General features: G+C 43.2%; 1 protein-coding gene across 1 annotated transcript; it reads right to left on the reverse strand.

Moving 5' to 3' along the window:
* Positions 1-5,719: 5,719 nt before the first annotated feature.
* f13a1b (coagulation factor XIII, A1 polypeptide b) lies at positions 5,720-19,364 on the reverse strand. Its single transcript, XM_036957882.1, has 15 exons — positions 19,232-19,364; positions 16,269-16,453; positions 14,023-14,211; positions 13,205-13,453; positions 12,926-13,044; positions 12,555-12,662; positions 11,135-11,309; positions 10,713-10,851; positions 10,466-10,569; positions 10,055-10,143; positions 9,621-9,777; positions 7,403-7,678; positions 7,048-7,208; positions 6,429-6,565; positions 5,720-6,334 (listed from the first exon to the last, which is right to left on the reverse strand). Exons 2-15 carry the CDS (start codon positions 16,420-16,422, stop codon positions 6,193-6,195), a joined length of 2,199 nt encoding a protein of 732 aa, XP_036813777.1. The 5' UTR covers positions 16,423-16,453; positions 19,232-19,364; the 3' UTR covers positions 5,720-6,192.
* Positions 19,365-19,847: the final 483 nt, after the last annotated feature.

Consider the following 19,847-nt stretch of genomic DNA (forward strand, 5'->3'; position numbering starts at 1 on the left):
TTTGACATTGTTTTATTAGGTCATCGAGCTTGTTGCTAGTGATGTAGTCCTCAATGGTACGTTTGATATTTTCCCCTCTTGTGAACAGCACCATGGTGTGGTCCCAAACTCCACATGGTGTGGTCCCAAAAAACATGTTCTTCTCCAATTTTGTGCACAAATTTGTTTACATCCTTGTTAGTAAGCATTGCTCCGTTGCCAGGGTAATCCATCCACCTGACAGATGTGGCATAACAAGAAGCTGATTAAACAGCATGATCATTACACAGGTGCACCTTGTGCTGGAGACAATAATAGACCACTCTGAAATGTGCAGTTTTGTAACACAGCACAATGCCACAGAAGTTTTGAGGGAGTGTGCAATTGGCATGCTGACTGTAGGAATGTCCACCAGAGCTGTTGCCAGATAATTAAATGTTAATTTCTCTACTATAAGCCGCCTCCAGCGTTGTTTTAGAGAATTTGGCAGTGCATCCAACCGCAGACCATGTGTAACCACACCAGACCAGGACCTCCACATCCGGCTTCTTCACCTGTGTGATTATCTGAGACGAGCCACCCAGACAGCTGATGAAACTGAGGAGTATTTCTGCCTGTAATGAAGACCTTTTGTGGGGAAAAGGGTGGGCCTGGGAGGTGGGTGGGCCTATTCCCTCCCAGACCCACCCATGACTGCGCCCCTGCACAATCATGTAAAATTGACTGATTTCCTTATATGAACTGTGACTCAGTAAAATTGTTGCATGTTGTGTTTATATTTTTGTTCAGTACAGAAGGATGACGTGAGGTCCAGGGATAAATAAGCTTTGCACACAATGTACAGTTTCCTCTTTTATATGATTGTCACTATTTAAATGTCTAAAGGAGCCTGGTGTGCAAAGCAATGTGATGTGCCAACTACGATCTATCCTCACATGTCTTTTAAAATGATGCCCACCGTGTAAGCTTAGTTCGTCCTAGGATGATGTTTCCAACTGAATTCTTTCCATAACCTCCAATCAGAACAAGTTTTGTGTCTTTTATGATGACATCTGACAGAGAAATAGCATCATTAATGGACAGAATACAGAATACAAAGATCCCTTAGTTATATGAATAAAGCTCTGCAACAAAATCAGTAGATACTCACCCTCATCTGTGGTTAAGATGCCTTCAAGCAAAGGAATTGTTTCCCTCAATGGAGGCTGCTGAGGGGAGGACGGCTCATAATAATGTCTGGAATGGAGTGAATGGAATGGGATCAAACACATGGAAATAGATTCCTTAGTTATATGATTTAGTATAAAGCTCTCCAACAGAATCAGGAGATACTCAGAAGATACTCACCCGCCTCCCCAGTTGCAGCGATGGGACAAGCCTGTAACTACAAATTGGATATCACGAAATTAGGGAGAAAAAGGTGTAAAAATACATTTAATTATGAAGATACCTGTGGTTAAGATGCCTTCAAGCAATGGAATTATTTCACTCAATGGAGGCTGCTGAGGGGAGGACGGCTCATAATAAAGTCTGGAATGGAGTAAATGGAATGGCATTAAGATACCATTCCACTGACTCTGCTCTAGCCATTACCACGAGCCCGTTCTCCCCAGTTAAGGTGCCACCAACCTCTTGTGGTTTCACTATCTACAATGGAAAGGATATACAGAAGTTTTGTAAGATAAAGTGTAAAGATGAAATTCATATTGAATAAACTACAATACCTGCTACATATTTTAGTTGTGTTAAGTTTTATCAAATACTTTTCTGGTATTTATTGCAGTAAACACAGTGTATGGTTGGTTTAACTGATACAGTACATGTCTGCTTTCTATAATAACAAAATGGATTGGCTGTATTTGATCTCATAAATGTTTTTGTAATAATCGGCATCATTGCAATAGAAGTCAGATCTAGTTTAAGTAGAAGCAAAGTGTCACCGGCCTGATAATGTGGCCAGTGACACTTTGCATCTTGAAAGTCCAACATTGTGAAAACTTGACTGCTGACATGCAAAACATTTTGGACTGTAACAACACTGGACTTGATGTAAAAAAAATACCAACATTTCGTTTTTGAGTGGATTTAACCCTTTAAGGTGAATGCTCTACCCTGTATCCCATGCTGATTAAGAGTTTCTGATAAATTACTCAAATATAAATAGCTCCAGGATTTATTTCGGAATGCAGATAATTATCTCTTTACAATTAACAATGACACATACTGGCCCTCTGTACACTCAAGTTTTACAACTGATGTACCACATATTTGACACAAATGTTATGATAAAGTAGAACAGATATTTTGGAGTAGTTGGTCTGCACAGAAATGTCTGCATGTATTTTTTTTCTCTATTTTTTTTTTATAGCTCATTTTCCTACTGGGTTCGGGTGACCATTGTTTGGGAATTGTGTAAATCACAGAAATAGAATAACATTATTTATGTTGGATGTGCATAGATTTGAGAGAAATCCATATTTCTTGCTGAATGTTGGACTTATATGGCGGAAGTCTTCCTTATGAGCCTTTCTCCTGGGATCTTATTGCGCTTATTTATATCATTCGTAACTATATTTTCTTTCACAAAATTGCGTCAAACTATTTCTAAGTAAATATAATCCACAAAACAACACAGACTCCATTTTGAAGTCTTTCTATCATCTCAATGTGTTCACAAAGAAACAGAACAACACACTCACCTTGTCACACGGAAGCCATTTTCTCCAAATCACAGACGAGGAGCTCATTATGTTTTCAGCATTGTGATGAAGTATCCCACTCTCTAATCTCTAATCTACATTTGTGTCTTGTCGCTGCAACTTCAGGTTATGATTTTCTGACTTAAAAAAAGGAACAGAAGGACACGCACACAGTTATAGGCACACACGTACAAAGTACACACACACACACACACTTCTCCCCAATCACATGACTTCATATCAATCCCTACACTTTGTGGTTTCTATCATCATGAACACCAAAGGTGCCTGTAAAGGATTTTCACTCTCACTTCGCCTCTGATCATAAACCTATGCGCTATGATAAATTACTTTGTTGTTTTAATTTGTAGACAATTGTTTTATAAGTAGAAGTAGTGTACTATTCCTTTTCTTTAATTTGATATCATTGTTTTCTTGAACAGTGTGCACCCTGCATGTACAGTGCATTCGGAAAGTATTCAGACCCCTTGACCTTTTCCACATTTTGTTACATTACAGCCTTATTCTAAAATGGATTAAATAATTGTTTCCCTCATCAATCTACACACCATACCACATAATGACAAAACAGAAATACCTTATTTACATAAGTATTCAGACCCTTTGCTATGAGACTCGACATTGAGCTCAGGTGCATCCTGTTTCCATGAGATGTTTCTACAACTTGATTGGAGTCCACCTGTGGTAAATTCAATTGATTGGACATGATGTGTAAAGGCACACGCCTATCTATATAAGGTCCAACAGTTGACAGTGCATGTCAGAGCAAAACCCAAGCCATGAGGTCGAAGGAATTGTCCGTAGAGTTCAGAGACAGGATTATGTCGAGGCACAGATCTGGGGAAAGGTACCCAAATATTTCTGCAGCATTGAAGGTCCCCAAGAACACAGTGGCCTCCGTCATTCTTAAATGGAAGAAGTTTGGAACCACCAAGACTCTTCCTAGAGCTGGCCGCCCGGCCAAACTGAGCAATCGGGGGAGAAGGGCCTTGGTCAGGGAGGTGACCAAGACCTGATGGTCACTCTGACAGAGCTCCAGAGTTCTCTGTGGAGATGGGAAAACTCTCCAGAAGGACAACCATCTCTGCTGTACTCCACCGATCAGGCCTTGTCATCCTGTGGATGTATTTCAAGGCCTACCTTGAAACTCAGTTCCTCTTTGCTTGACATCATGGGAAAATCCAAAGAAGTCAGCCAAGACCTCAGAAAAATTTTGTAGACCTCCACAAGTCTGGTCCATCCTTGGGAGCAATTTCCAAATGCCTGAAGATACCACGTTCATCTGTACAAACAATAGCACGCAAGTATAAACACCATGGAACCATGAACTGTTTGGCCATAATGACCATTGTTATGTTTGGAGGAAAAAGGGGGAGGCTTGCAAGCCGAAGAACACCATCCCAACCGTGAAGCACGGGGGTGGAAGCATCATGCTGTGGGGGTGCTTTGCTGCAGGAGGTACTGGTGTACTTCACAAAATAGATGTCATCGTGAGGTATGAAAATGATGTGGATATATTGAAGCAACATCTCAAGACATCAGTCAGGAAGTTAAAGCTTGGTCTCAAATGTGTCTTCCAAATGGACAATGACCCCAAGCATACTTCCATAGTTGTGGGAAAATGGCTTAAGGACAACAAAGTCAAGGTATTGGAGTGGCCATCACAAAGCCCTGACCTCAATCCCATAGAACATCTTCTGAAAAAGAGTGTGGGAGCAAGGAGGCTTACAAACCTGATACAGTTACACCAGGTCTGTCAGGAGAAATGGGCCAAAATTCACCCAACTTATTATGGGAAGCTTGTGGAAGGCTACCTGAAACGTTTGACCCAAGTAAAACAATTTAAAGGCAATGCTACCAAATACTAATTGAGTGTGTGTAAACTTCTGACCCACTGGGAATGTGATGAAAGAAGTAAAAGCTGTAATAAATAATTCTCTCTACTATTATTCTGACATTTCACATTCTTAAAGTAAAGTGGGGATCCTAACTGACGACAGGGGATTTTTACTAGGATTAAATGTCAAGAATTGTGAAAAACTGAGTTTAAATGTATTAGGCTAATGTGTATGTAAACTTCCCACTACAACTGTTTGATTCAGAGACCGTTGTATGAGGCTGTGCTGCTTGTGTTAGTAAGTAACTACACTTTCAATTTGAGCCTCTGAGTTTCATCATGCTCTATGTCCTACATATAAAATAAATACTCTTGTATTTCTGGCTCATTTTTAAATTATGGTTTTATAGATTTAAGTCTGGCAAAATAGAGATTGTAGTATGATATCAGGTATTATCATGGTGGCCTTTGCTGGACACGCATTTGAACTGTTGAACAGAGTTGGTCTCAGCGTGTAAAAGAGGATACTGTTCTTAAATAGTTTTGTTAAAATAATTGCTTGAAACATTTCATGTTTACACAGGCAGCTCATTTCTGATCTTTTGACACTTATTTGGTATATCTGATACATATCTGATCTTTTCCCAATGTGTAAACAGAAAGAAAACACATGGAATCTGGTCTTTTGAGTTCTGATTCATACCATAGACGTGTTTGTACATGTAGTATATATTTTTGGCACATGACCTGCCACCACCAAGACTACCACACCAAATTTGGATAGGAACAGTGAAAGAAAATGAGCATTGCATCTGCGTGCTATTTCAGAGAATACCTCAGTGTGAATGCGCTGATCTGATATGGGTGTCAGAACAGTACAGGGGGAAAAAATTGTACATGAAGTAAAAACCTTAGGATGGCTGTGTAAACACAGCCTATGAAAGAAACCCCTAGACTTGTGCGGAGGTGAACGAAGCACAGGGTGCTCAAGTCACTTACTCACTCATCCCTGTCGCGCATAGGGCAAGGTCCACAACTTCAACCTTCGAACTGGGTGCTCGAAGAACTCTAATTTTGACAGCATGCATGTAGGCCGATAGGATACGCTCAATATTTGACTTCAAAAGATCTTATCTGGACATTTCAAAACCAAAGTATATTGCCATAAAAACACAATAATTGATAACATATTCATGTTCATCTTTTTAATTTGGGTTACTTAAGTATTTCTCTTGCATAGAGGTCAAAACAGAAAAGAAAAGGAAACAGGGATATTTAACTTTTCATCAGTTTCAATAAACGTTGCATCTTGTGGTTAGAAAATGTTGCATCTCTTGTGAAGATAGATTGAACCATGTATGAGGCCTAACATTCAAGCCCAATCTCTAATCTGATGTTAGCTGGGCTGTATTAGCGATGATGTAGTTGTGTTTTCCTTGTATAGGAATGAAAACAAATAGATTGAACTACACCAAATGTTGCATAGTTTAAAAAAAACATTGCCTCTTTTGTGAAATGACATGATCCACCCAAGAAGAAGAAGAAGAAGAAACGAATATCTTAATTGTTGCTTGCTGGGCTGTAACTGAGCTGCAAATAGGCTGTCTAGCTGTGCTATAGATGTCTTGTATAGCTGTGCCATCTCCCTTGTGCTGCTCAGGGCTTGACGGTCAGCTGGGCCTGACCGTACACCTGCCTGAGTGCAGCACAGTCCAGACTGGCCATCAGCTTGGTGGGTCCCTCCCTTCGCGGGGTAAAACTCTCTGTCCACGTCATGGACGAGCCAGCCAGGATCAGACTGGAATACACACATATACACACATGAGTATGCACACACACACACACACACACACAAAACACACACACACACATACAGGTATCACTCTGCTCACCTGTAATGTTTATACTTGGGTGGCATGACTCCTGGCCCCTCCACGCGAATGTACACATCCTCCAGGTTGAACTTGAACGGGTTGGTGAACTCCACAGTCACAAACATCTCCTCACTCACCTTAGCCAGACCAGACACCTACAGAGAGGGGATGAGAGTTGGTCCTGGTCCTGTCTGTGAAGACCCAGCAAGGATCGATAAACTGAGCATATTTGGAAAATACTTTGCATTCTATACCAGGGATGTCAAACTCATTTAGCACAATTCAGTCTTTATTCGGTCTTCAACACGGTTCGGAGGGCTGCACTGAAACTTGGTTATATTTCCTCGCAGTCAAAACTAGCCCAAAATAGTGCTCTATGAGTTTTTCAGTGCACTGTCTAGCTGTCATTTAGCTGATTATTAGCAACGCTGAACACAGTCAAGATACTATATATACGCAGGTCCGTTATAATTTCCCCACAACCCCCACCCCAAAACAAAACAGAACAAATGTGCCAGATTGGACCCCTTGCGGGGGGGGGGGGGGGCGTATGTTTGACACCCCTGCTCTATAGAGTACAAATTGATTTGTTTCAGGCTGTGTGCATATTACCACTCCTAAAAACATGACCTCTGACCTGGACAGAGAGTTTGGGGTTGTGAAGAGTGACGACCCTCATGGCGGTGACAATCTGACCCGTCTCCTTGACCTTCCCAGTGGCAATGAAGTGGAGGTTGGCCTGCTCCACCAGCTTTCTCATGTAGTCCTGGGAACGCACCTGGATCACCTTCTTCTCAGCTGTGGACACACAGAGAGGACTTTCTTAGGATATGCTTTGTCTCCTTGAGTTTTACTTTCATTTGCATGTATTTTGTCGGGTCTTGCTTTAGAAATATTGGAGAGCAACTGGCTTGCCACTAGTAACTAGAATATTGATCTTACAAGAACCCACCAACCAACACACACCACCCCTCCAACCCCCACCTGCCCACCTTTCATGGGATCCAATGTCACTTTAGGGGTCTTGAAGAGGAACTCAGAGCTGGTGACTCCTGTGTAATACACCACGTTGCCACTGACATACATCTCCCCGGTGCGAGACTGGCCACTCTTGTTGTTGAACTCCAGCTTCAGCTCGAAGTCATCCCCCACCCTCACCTCGATCAGGGGCATGTTCAGCTCCACGTCAGCCTCTGGAAGGGTGACCTTCTCACGCTGACAACCGTACTCCTCTGCCTTCTCCAGAACCGTGCGCTCCTCGGGGCTACCTGTGGATGTGGGAGACCACAGACGACAGGGAAAGATTATATGGTTTGCTTCAGAAGTAGTCCCCATTTAGAATCTGGGTTTTTCGAGTGGTACCTTGTTCACACAGAGACAAAACCCTTCTTTTAACATTTAAATCAAATCCAATGTTATTTGTCACATGAGCCGAATACAACAGATGTAGTAGACCTCACAGTGAAACGCTGAATACAACAGATGTAGTAGACCTCACAGTGAAACGCTGAATACAACAGGTGTAGTAGACCTCACAGTGAAACGCTGAATACAACAGGTGTAGTAGACCTCACAGTGAAACGCTGAATACAACAGATGTAGTAGACCTCACAGTGAAACGCTGAATACAACAGATGTAGTAGACCTCACAGTGAAACGCTGAATACAACAGGTGTAGTAGACCTCACAGTGAAACGCTGAATACAACAGATGTAGTAGACCTCACAGTGAAACGCTGAATACAACAGATGTAGTAGACCTCACAGTGAAACGCTGAATACAACAGGTGTAGTAGACCTCACAGTGAAACGCTGAATACAACAGGTGTAGTAGACCTCACAGTGAAACGCTGAATACAACAGGTGTAGTAGACCTCACAGTGAAACGCTGAATACAACAGGTGTAGTAGACCTCACAGTGAAACGCTGAATACAACAGGTGTAGTAGACCTCACAGTGAAACGCTGAATACAACAGATGTAGTAGACCTCACAGTGAAACGCTGAATACAACAGATGTAGTAGACCTCACAGTGAAACGCTGAATACAACAGATGTAGTAGACCTCACAGTGAAACGCTGAATACAACAGGTGTAGTAGACCTCACAGTGAAACGCTGAATACAACAGATGTAGTAGACCTCACAGTGAAACGCTGAATACAACAGGTGTAGTAGACCTCACAGTGAAACGCTGAATACAACAGATGTAGTAGACCTCACAGTGAAACGCTGAATACAACAGGTGTAGTAGACCTCACAGTGAAACGCTGAATACAACAGGTGTAGTAGACCTCACAGTGAAACGCTGAATACAACAGGTGTAGTAGACCTCACAGTGAAACGCTGAATACAACAGGTGTAGTAGACCTCACAGTGAAACGCTGAATACAACAGATGTAGTAGACCTCACAGTGAAACGCTGAATACAACAGATGTAGTAGACCTCACAGTGAAACGCTGAATACAACAGGTGTAGTAGACCTCACAGTGAAACGCTGAATACAACAGGTGTAGTAGACCTCACAGTGAAACGCTGAATACAACAGGTGTAGTAGACCTCACAGTGAAACGCTGAATACAACAGATGTAGTAGACCTCACAGTGAAACGCTGAATACAACAGATGTAGTAGACCTCACAGTGAAACGCTGAATACAACAGATGTAGTAGACCTCACAGTGAAACGCTGAATACAACAGGTGTAGTAGACCTCACAGTGAAACGCTGAATACAACAGGTGTAGTAGACCTCACAGTGAAACGCTGAATACAACAGATGTAGTAGACCTCACAGTGAAACGCTTACTTTACAAGCCCTTAATCAACAACGCAGTTTTAATGCAGTTTAAATTCACATGTAAATTTGAGTTATAGATCCGTCATTCTCACTGAAAGCAAGTCCAAGAAATGTTAGATTTGTTCTGTGCACTATTTATCTGCTACCCGTGCTGAAGTTTCATCTTTGGGTCGTTTACTTTCAGTTCTGTACACCAGCTTCAAACAGCTGAAAATGTCGCTGTTTAGATGGTACAATGACTCTGCAAGATACTTGCTTGTTTTGTCACGTACACTGAAATTAGGCGAACTATTAGAATTTTAGCCAGCAGGAAATGGTGGAGTGATTTCTGCATAGGTCATTTTTAATCTGTGTCTGGGAAAGTGTCCCTTTAGGCTTTTTGCTCTGTGACGCTCCCTCCTCCCTCTTCTCTTACCTTCGGGGAACTTGTACTGGTCAGTGATGTCACGCCGGGTGTCCTGACCGGGAGCTTTGGTCACCACCATCCTACCAACATGGCTGCTGTTGACTTTGACCGGCTCCAGGGTCCCGTCTCGGGGGTTCCGCGAGTAGAACACCACATCACTGTTCACCTATAGGGAAAAAAATGGGACACATTCATCATGTAAAATTCCAGTAACTATCTATTGATATGTTTAGTCATATATAAGTCATATATACTAGTAATACCAAAACACATGTGCTGCTACCGTATGTTCACGACTACAATTGAGCTCACTGATTCAAACTGATGCAAACAAAAATGGACTGTCTTGGAAAGTGACCAATAAGGGGTTATAACATTTTGTATACTGTCCTGTGCAGTTGGTGTTTTGCGCCACTAGGATGGCTCATTGTTGCCGTATTTACCTCAGCAAACACGAAAGGTGCGTCGAACGGGAAGCAGATCTGGCCATGTTTGATGGCCTGGACGGACGCAGGGCCACACCTGTACATCCCTGGATACAATGAAAGACACATTAGGACTTAGTAATATCCCAAATAATGATATAATATAGTAACTACACAGCATGTACATTTCATAACATGGTTATGTAAAAAATTCTAACAAGGTCAGTTAAATTGTGTGTTTGTGTGTGTGTGTTTTTGTGTGTGTGTGTTTGTTTCGGCGTATGTGTGTGTGTTTCTGTGTCTGTTTGCGTGTTGCTGCGTATGTGTGCACGTGTGTGAGCGCTTGTGCATGTTTCTACAGTATATGTGTGTGTGTGTGTGTGTGTGTGTGCGTGCGTGCGTACATGCTTGTGTATATGAACACCTCACCATCACTGGTCTCTTGGGGCGTAGCATCCACAGCCTGCCAGCCCCCAAACCCTTGAGGAAGGTCTGGCCTGCTCATGTAGCACTCGTTCCAGCAATGGTAGTTCCTACGGCCAAACACATCCATTCCATTATTTGACATTACCATAAAGCATTCTAAATGCAGTCTCTCCACTCATGAATTGTATTTTTAAATGCTCAAATCAAATCAAATCAGAAAGTGATTTGTCTGTCACTGGAACAATTGTACCAGATTGAGTCCTTGGTGCGTTGCTTGTCAATTCTGCCGTTCTCATCCAGGATGATGTCAGTTTTCAGGTTGCCGTCGTTGTCGTGGGAAGAGAAGAAGTTGGTGACAACCCTGGCGGGGATCCCCAGACAGCGCAAGACTGCAGAGGGGGAAGGAATGAAACTGTATCATCAGCAACAACAAAAAATGTTCAGACTTTTTGGGGGGAATTCTGCACATCAAATAGTAGGAAATTAATTTGAGTGATTAATTATGAAATCCTCCCAAATATTTCACTCATTAGCATTGTAAAAATCCCAAAACTTTGCCTCAATGATTTTTGGGAGATCCTAGTTAAACATTTCTGGAATCATTAAAGATTTCAGAAAAAAATTGAATTTTCTGAAAGTTTGGGGAATATTGTAGCCTTATGCAGGTCTCACAGGTGTTAAAGACGGCAGCGTAGACCCAGCACTGGGCATAGCAGACGGGCATCTTGCTGCTGGAGTAGTTGAGGAGGATCTCAGTACTTCCAGTCCAGGAGGTGGGTGCCACTCCGTAGGTGTAGTCACCACTCCAGCTCCCCACCAGCACCCCGTCATCGTCACGAGAGTTCAGCTGGGAGAGAGAGGCAAACATACGAGTTGTCTGCATCAAAAATGGCACCCTATTTCCTTTACAGTGCACTTCTTTTGAAAAGAGCCTTATGGGCCCTGGTCAAATGTAGTGCATTATATAGGGAATACCCTGGTCAAAAGTAATGCATTATATAGGGAATACCCGGGACAAAAGTAGTGCATTATATAGGAAATACCTTGGTTAAAAGTAATGCATTATATAGGGAATACCCTGGTCAAAAGTAATGCATTATATAGGGAATACCTGGGACAAAAGTAGTGCATTATATAGGAAATGCCTTGGTTAAAAGTAATGCATTATATAGGGAATACCCTGGTCAAAAGTAATGCATTATATAGGGAATACCTTGGACAAAAGTAGTGCATTATATAGGAAATACCTTGGTTAAAAGTAATGCATTATATAAGGAATACCCTGGTCAAAGGTAATGCATTATATGTGAAATAGAGTGCCATTTTGGATGCAAATAGCCTGTTACAAGCTTATGAGTTGTAAGTACAAATCTCTCTTCTGTACAAATGAAGAAGAGGGCACGACAAAACCTATTCACCCTTAGGAGACTGAAAAGATTTGGCATGGGTCCTCAGATCCTCAAAAGGTTCTACAGCTGCACCATCGAGAGCATCCTGACTGCTTGCATCACTGCCTGGTTTGGCAACTGCTCCGCCTCCGACCGCAAGGCACTACAGAGGGTAGTGTGAACAGCCCTGTACATCACTGGGGCCAAGCTTCCTGCCATCCAGGACCTCTATACCAGGCGGTGTCAGAGTAAGGCCCTAAAAATTGTCAAAGACTCCAGCCACCTTAGTCATAGACTGTTCTCTCTGTTACCGCACGGCAAGCGGTACCAGAGCGCCAGACTACTTGCAAATGCCCCCCCCCCCCCCCCCCTCTCTTCCTCTTTTACACCGCTGCTACTCTCTGTTGTTATCATCTATGCATAGCCACTTTAATAACTCTACCTACATGTACATATTACCTCGACTAACCGGTGCCCCCGCACATTGACTCTATACCAGTACCCCCCATGTATAGTCTCGTTATTGATATTTTAATGCTGATCTTTAATTTTACTGCTGATATTTTTTTTAACTGCATTGTTGGTTAGGGGCTCGGAAGTAAGCCCCCCCCTGTAAATCTACTGTATGAAACGGTTGCACTGTAAGAATGTTGCGATCTTAATGGGTTCTCTGTATGGACCGGTGGTAACCCCGTAACCCTCACCATGGCTGAGGCCTTCCGGGCTACTTTGATGGGGTCCCCCCTGTTGGTGATGGGCATGGCAGCTTTATCCATGATGAACAGACACGCATCCAGCACCCCGTAGTCAAACTGCAACAAGCAAAGTTCAGTTAAGTGTGCACTGAACTTCTTTGACGATCACATAGAGAATCAGACGGTGTCTTAAAGCCAAAACAAAAAGATGACAGACAGGTAATGTGTATGGACTAAGAAACAACCGTCCTGCTATTTGACGTATAATGACTTACATGCACAGTAGTTATAAATTAATTCTGCATGGTACAGATAACGTATCACCACACCAAAAACCAATCATTGCGTAGCTAGTAGTGGTGCACTGGGTTTCTCTGTACCTGGCCAAAGTTCCAGGGCCGCTCAGACACGTCGTCAAACGCCCCGTGGTAGATGACCCCCACCTCGTTGAGAACACACTCCTCCCTCTCATTGCCGTCATCCAGGAACACAGAATCAGCTGGTGGAAGGAAGCCAGAACAATAGAATGGAATCTATTATCGGAATGTAGATGAATAGACGAATGAGATTAATAGAGCTAAATCAATCAATCAATCAGCACAAACAACTGTTGTGGGAACAGGCTAGTGTGATTGCTGTCATCAGTGAGTGTCACAGACCTGCCGCCCAGGGGTTGAACAGGATATAGACGTCTCGATTCTCGTCCTGCCTTGTCCTGCGGATTCCGTATGGCGTCACCACCGCCACGTACGTGCGCCACTTTCCCACAATGCAGTCTGGCGCTGGGGTGATCCCCACCGTGACCACGTTGTCTGCGCTGTCCACCACCCGGCCGGCCCACGGGCTCTGGCGGTCACTGGCCACAGACACAGGGATGTAGGTGCCCTTACTAAACTGGGGACTGCCCCCTGGTGGATAGGAGGAATAGGGGAATGACATGTCAGGGCAGGGGTATACCTAGCTCTGGTCTTTGGCTCCGGGGTGCAGTTTCTTCTAGGTACAGATCTAGGATCAACTTCCCATCCCCCAAACCTAACCTTTACCATTAGTGGAGAAAATGTAAAACAGACCAAAGATCAGGGTCTAGGGGCAACTTCACCCTACACCAAGGCTTACTAACACCCTGGACTAGAGCTATGGTAGACCTATGGTAGACCTAACCACTGATACAGGGAAGAAAGATAAATACCTGCACATATTCTTCCTTAGTTTTATTATGTTTCAAGTGGCGGTTATAATTAAGTGCGGGGAACATTCAATGAAAAAAGATACAATGAATGTTCCCGCACTTAATGTAACCGCCACTTGAAACATAATAAAACTATATTTTTTCCTTTACCTTTGGTACCCTGCATCTGGATGCAAGTTTCTAGATGTACGTACAGTAAACTACTTCTTAACCAGTAACCACTGATACAGAGTTAGACCTTTTTTTTTAGCTTAGGAAACTTTTTTAGGTGTTTCAGTTTTATCTCACCGATGACGAACTCCACAGCGAACTGGTCGTCGGAGGGCTTGTAGGGACGGTCGAAGGTCACCTTCAGCTGGAACTCCTGTCCCCTTCGAACGATGAGGTTGTCAGTGGCATACAGGTGGGTGGTGTGCTGCCGCTTATTGACCTCGTCTGGCTTCCGCAGCATGTTCACGTCCCAGATGTCCAAGAACTCTGATAGGATAGTAGGAAGAGAACGAGGAAGAGAGAGATGAGGAGAGAGGAATAGAAAATGGAAGAAAGAGAGATGCAGACTTGTCATCGTAACTTGGGCCCTGATATTTTTCCATGTGACCGTGAGCAGTTATTCCAATACACCTCTGTTTCAGCAAAAAAAGCTGAGGGATGGGCCTGGAGAAATGTAACGTCTCTCAAATTCATAGACAGAGCTATGGATGCAGAGGTAGGTCCTAAAAATGGTCAAAGGCTCCAGCCACCCAAGTCATAGACTGTTATCTCTGCTACCGCACGGCAAGCCGTACCGGGGCGCCAAGTCTGGGACCAAAAGGCTTCTAAACAGCTTCTACCCCCAAGCCAATAGACTCCTGAACATCTAGTCAAATGGCCAACCAGACTGTTTGCATTGACCCTCCCCCTCCCCTCCCTCACCCCCTCTCACCCCCTCTCATGCCCTCTTTACACCACTGCTACTCTCTGTTGTCATCTATGCATAGTCACATTAATAACTACATGTACATACTACCTCACATAACCGGTGCCCCCGCACATTGACTCTGTATCAGTACCCCCCTGTATATAGTCCCTGTATATTGTCATTTCACTGCTGCTCTTTAATGACTTGTTACTTTTATCTCTAATTCTTATCTGTATTTTCTTGAAACTGCATTGTTGGTTAGGTGCACATAAGTAAGCATTTCACAGCATTTCACTACACCTGTTGTATTCGGCGCATGTGACTGATACATTTCGATTTGAAGGACTGAACATCCATGATATCTAAATTATTGTTTTAACCAGATTTTGAGGCATTTACATTGTTTACATTTATATTGTTTACAAACATGGTTTGTTTTGGGTTCTGATGAGGTACGACAGTTGAACTTAATCATGAGGCATTTATAAGTTGCCTTCTTCAAGAATCAGTGTGTATATATCATTCATTTATAAGTCCAAAAATGGACGTAGCAACTAACGATTCTATCTTCAACATAACGTAACGTATGGAATCCTGCAAGTTCAAATGTATGAAGAGTGGTAGAGACATTCTGAAGGCCGATTACGTTGCGTGTTCAACTTTGGGAACCTTCTCATCTTAGGGTAGACAGACAGCTTTGTCTGTAGACTGTGGTGACGTATAGTAAAAATTATGAACTGTAGTTGAAGATCAACAACGTGGTTGTTGTTGGTTGTTCTTTTTGGGAAACTCGCTACAAGATATTATTTAGATGGCTATGACTGTCACACCCTGATCTGTTTCACCTGTTTTGTGCTTGTATCCACCCCCCGCCCAGGTGTCGCTCATCTGCCCCATTATCCCCTGTGTATTTATACCTGTGTTCTCTGTTTGTCTGTTTCCAGTTTGTCTTGTCTCAACACGCCTACCAGCATTTTTCCCGTATTCCTGTTTTCGCTCTAGTCCCTGTTTTCTAGTTTTCCCAGTTTTGACCATTCTGCCTGCCCTGACCCTGAGCCTGCCTGCCGTTCTGTGCCTTTCGGACTCTGCTCTGGATTACTGACCTCTGCCTGCCCTTGACCTGTCGTTTGCCTGCCCCCTGATTTTGTAATAAACTTTTTTTTACTTTGAACTTTACTTTGAATGACCTATCACGAGGGGACAAGCTGAAGTCGCTTCCAGTCTGTTATAGGTTCTATATTCCAGTCAGTCCATTCTTATTCAGAACCCTGCCTTGTGTTTCTAGGCCTGCCTTGTGTTTCTAGGCCTGCCTTGTGTTCTAGTGAGATAATGCTGAGGAAAGGAGAACAGTGACGAGGCTGGTAGACTCAGGATGTGTCTGAAGGCGTGTGTTAAGATAACTGAACGGAATGCCATTCATTTGTCAGCCAGCATCCTAAATCTACAGGAAACGTGTTGTTGTAGGGTCTCTTATCGTTTGTGACCAAGGCACATACTGACTCACAAACCAACACTCTGACATACAAACACACTTCTGTCTCTCTCTGTCGCACACCACACACACACACTCAAACACACACACACACACGTGCACGCACCCACACACACTCACACACAGGCTCCTTCTCCTCCTCACCCTGGAGTGGAGGGGGTCCTCGGGGCATCAGGCCGAAGGGCTCGAACTCAGGCACCTCTTCCCCATCTGCATTGGAGGTGGCGATGGGGGCGGCACTGCGTCCGCGGTGTGACACCTGGGGTTGTGGCTTGGCGGCGGGCTCTGAGTCAGACATGGTACCAGCGCTGAAACGTCACCTTACGGGCCTGGGACAGACAAATGGACGAACAGAGAGAGACAGAGACAGAGAGTCAAACAGACAAGCAGACAATTCCTAGGTATGGTATCATATCACATGACGAGTCCATTCATATTCAGCTAGCCCTTGGGGAGGACACTCCCAGTTGTACTGCAGATGCTAAGAGATGAACTGTTCCCACAAACCACCTGTTTCACAGGTAGGGCAGCAATAGCGAACTTGAGTACTGACCTGGATGAGGTGCACGTAAACTTTAACACAAACCACATGTCAAAACAATTCTATATATTACATTCGACATTTTCGTCATTTAGCTGACGCTCGTATCCAGAGCGACTTTACAATTAGTGCATTCATCTTAAGTTGGCTAGGTGAGACAACACACATCACAATCGTATCAAGTACGTTTTCCCTCAACAAAGTACTTATCAGCGGAGTCCGTGCTAGTAGGACTTTGGGAACCACTTCTATGTGTGTATTAGTGTGCATTATTGTAGTGACTAGGTCAGAAAACATAGGTTTGAAATGCTTGGTGGTTTCACCGAGTAGAGCCTGTGCCTATTATTTCTTCCATTGTTTATTTCCGTGCTGTATAAAGAGGAGCCTACTGAGGGTGTGATTCCAGAAAAGCAGTTGGCAAGGTCAGACATTTTGGGGTGTTTGGTTGTTTGTTTTGGCATGTTGTGTTATTCTCCGTCCCTTGTGGTCAGTGTGTCATCCGACTGTGCCGTTAATCTTAAAATTAGAGAGAGAAAACGGGTCGTAAATGACAAGGGAAACTTTAGTGTCAGTGTGTGGGGGACACAACCATGTCATCAGAGTCCTTTGCTTAGAATCAATGTGTATTTAGTTGTTGTTGTAATATTTATAATTTTCACAACGAGTAGTGTACCAGTCAAATGATGCCAGTATCTGTGGTAAAACTAACAAATTACCTTGCACATTTACAATTAGTTAGGTAATAATATACATTAACAAACTATAAGTAAGTCCAAACTTAGCGGTCCATAAAATGACAAGCTATTAGACCCCATCATATAGTACAAGCAGTGGTGCAACATTACTAATAGTGGGTTAAATGTAAATAAAAATCTCGAGACATACCGTAAGTCAATGAAGCAGCACTGAAAAAGGAATTACCTCAACCAACCATCCCCTGGGGGTCTCTTCTTTTAAAGCCTATTTTATTTGAGGTTAGGAGAGAGGGGGTGTTTTTTTAATGGAAATTATTATGTAAGTATGGTAATGCTGTTTTAGTCATTAAATACACAATGGTTGTTTTGATGAAAATGTAAGTATGGCACAATATACATCATGCAGCTTTGTGGCACAAACAACTATTTAAGAATTGAGTTATGTAATGGGCGTGTGCTGTGCTGTGCTGGTTGAGGAGACAGGTTTGGGGTGTGGGATGTTCTCCTGCCAGTGTTGGAAAGGTGAGTCATGGACCTGCACAGTGAAAGCACTGTTTCACCATGGCAAACACACACACACACACCAGGCACACACACACACACACACACACACACACACACACACACACACCAGGCACACACACACGCTCACATCGTGCCGTCACCCCCTTCAGCTGAACATTAGCTGGTCAATACTGATTGTGGAGAAACAACATCACCACAGGTTTTTATCGATGTTTTCTGGGACAGTGCTGTGCCTTTTTGTGGTGGAAATGCTGCAAGTTATTACTATTTTTAGCTATTAGTCAATGGATGATGCCATATAATACTGTTTGTATAGGGTAACATGTTCATAGGGCAAAAGAAATGATTGTGCAAAGTGCAAAAAATACCGCAAACCTTATTATAATATGCAGAAATCCTCCCTGTATGATGCAATGTGCATCATATGATGCAGAACACAGCATCGTACGATGCAAAATGCATCACAGAGGGACGATTTCTGTCTTTTGAAAGTTATATATCTTGAAATCTCGATTGCTGACGAGCTAAATGTTTTGGGGCTATGTCAACAATGTACTGATGAAACAAAAACCAGAAGATAGTTTTTGGGTGGAGTTTTCCTTTAATTCCATTTTTTTTTCTTGAACAATGTGTGTTACAAAGAGGTGACTATTTAAATAGCGTTTCGTAAACGGAGCAATGTGTCAACTGTGTTCTCTTTATGACGCACATTGTTGAAGAGTATGTTCTAATTTCGTCATGCTACCAGATTATAATTCGGTTTTTAATATTTTTTTGCACTTTGCACAGTGCTCCTGCGCGACGGAAATGACCCCCATATACACCGTTTTATGTAGTGTGTACTTAGACACGGAAGCATTGTGCAAAGAACAAATGTGACTCCTGAAAGGTAAAAATGATCCATAGTTTAACAGCATTTTACAACAACGTGTGGATGTAAAGGAAAAGAAAAAAACAAAGAAGCAAATATCCCTGATTCTGAACCAGATTACATGATGTGGAATAAAGAACCATTCAAACCAGCACTCAGTTCTCACTCTGGTACTGTAACATTAGCTTCCATTTAGGACTCTCATTAGCCCACAGCCCCCCCTCCACCCCACCCCATAATAAACTCTGCTTTTACCAGCATTTGGACGTTTCCTAGAGGGAAAAATGGAGTACTATTATACAGCAAAACGACAAAGAGTACTGCAACTACATTTAGAGTACTGCAAATGATGCATTCTATGAGGCATCGCATTACTTTTCATCAAAGCATTGTCAAATACATGCAGTATCAAAAAAAAATTAGATTGGAGACAGTAAACATTGCTTGACCAGTGACCACCGAAGAGTAAACTCACCTCTGTAGAAGTTGAAGAAGCTGCAGTTGTCTGATAGAGTCGATCCTCAGGGGCTGAGTGTCTGTCTCTCTCACACACAAAGACAGGCTGCTGCTGGGGTCCCTCTGAATCCATTTATATACAGGAAAGGGAAGGGCCCTCTCCATGGCAGAGATAGGCCGTGTGTGTGTGTGTGTGTGTGTGTGTGTGTGTGTGTGTGTGTGTGTGTGTGTGTGTGTGTGTGTGTGTGTGTGTGTGTGTGTGTGTGTGTGTGTATTTGCAAGCGAGTCAGCCCCAGGGTGAGTGGTTGCTGGGATGGGCTTGTGAGTGTGTGTGTGTGTCAAATCAAATCAAATTGTATTGGCCACATACACATGGTTAGCAGATGTTATTGTGAGTGTAGCGAAATGCTTGTGCAAAGTTTCCTAAGGACTAGAAGCGAGGTGTGTGTGTGTGTGTGTGTGTGCTTGTGTGTGTGTGTGTGTGTGTGTGTGTGTGTGTGTGTGTGTGTGTGTGTGTGTGTGCGTGTGTGTGTGTGAGAACCAGTCCCAGCATTAGTTGTAGGAGGGGTTGAGGTTGGAAAGGACAGGATTAGGCCCTTGGGTGGCGGTTTGGCCAACTTGAGAAAAGGGTGGGG

Source organism: Oncorhynchus mykiss, chromosome 21 (assembly GCF_013265735.2).
Source record: "Oncorhynchus mykiss isolate Arlee chromosome 21, USDA_OmykA_1.1, whole genome shotgun sequence".
Classification (NCBI taxonomy): Eukaryota; Metazoa; Chordata; class Actinopteri; order Salmoniformes; family Salmonidae; genus Oncorhynchus; species Oncorhynchus mykiss.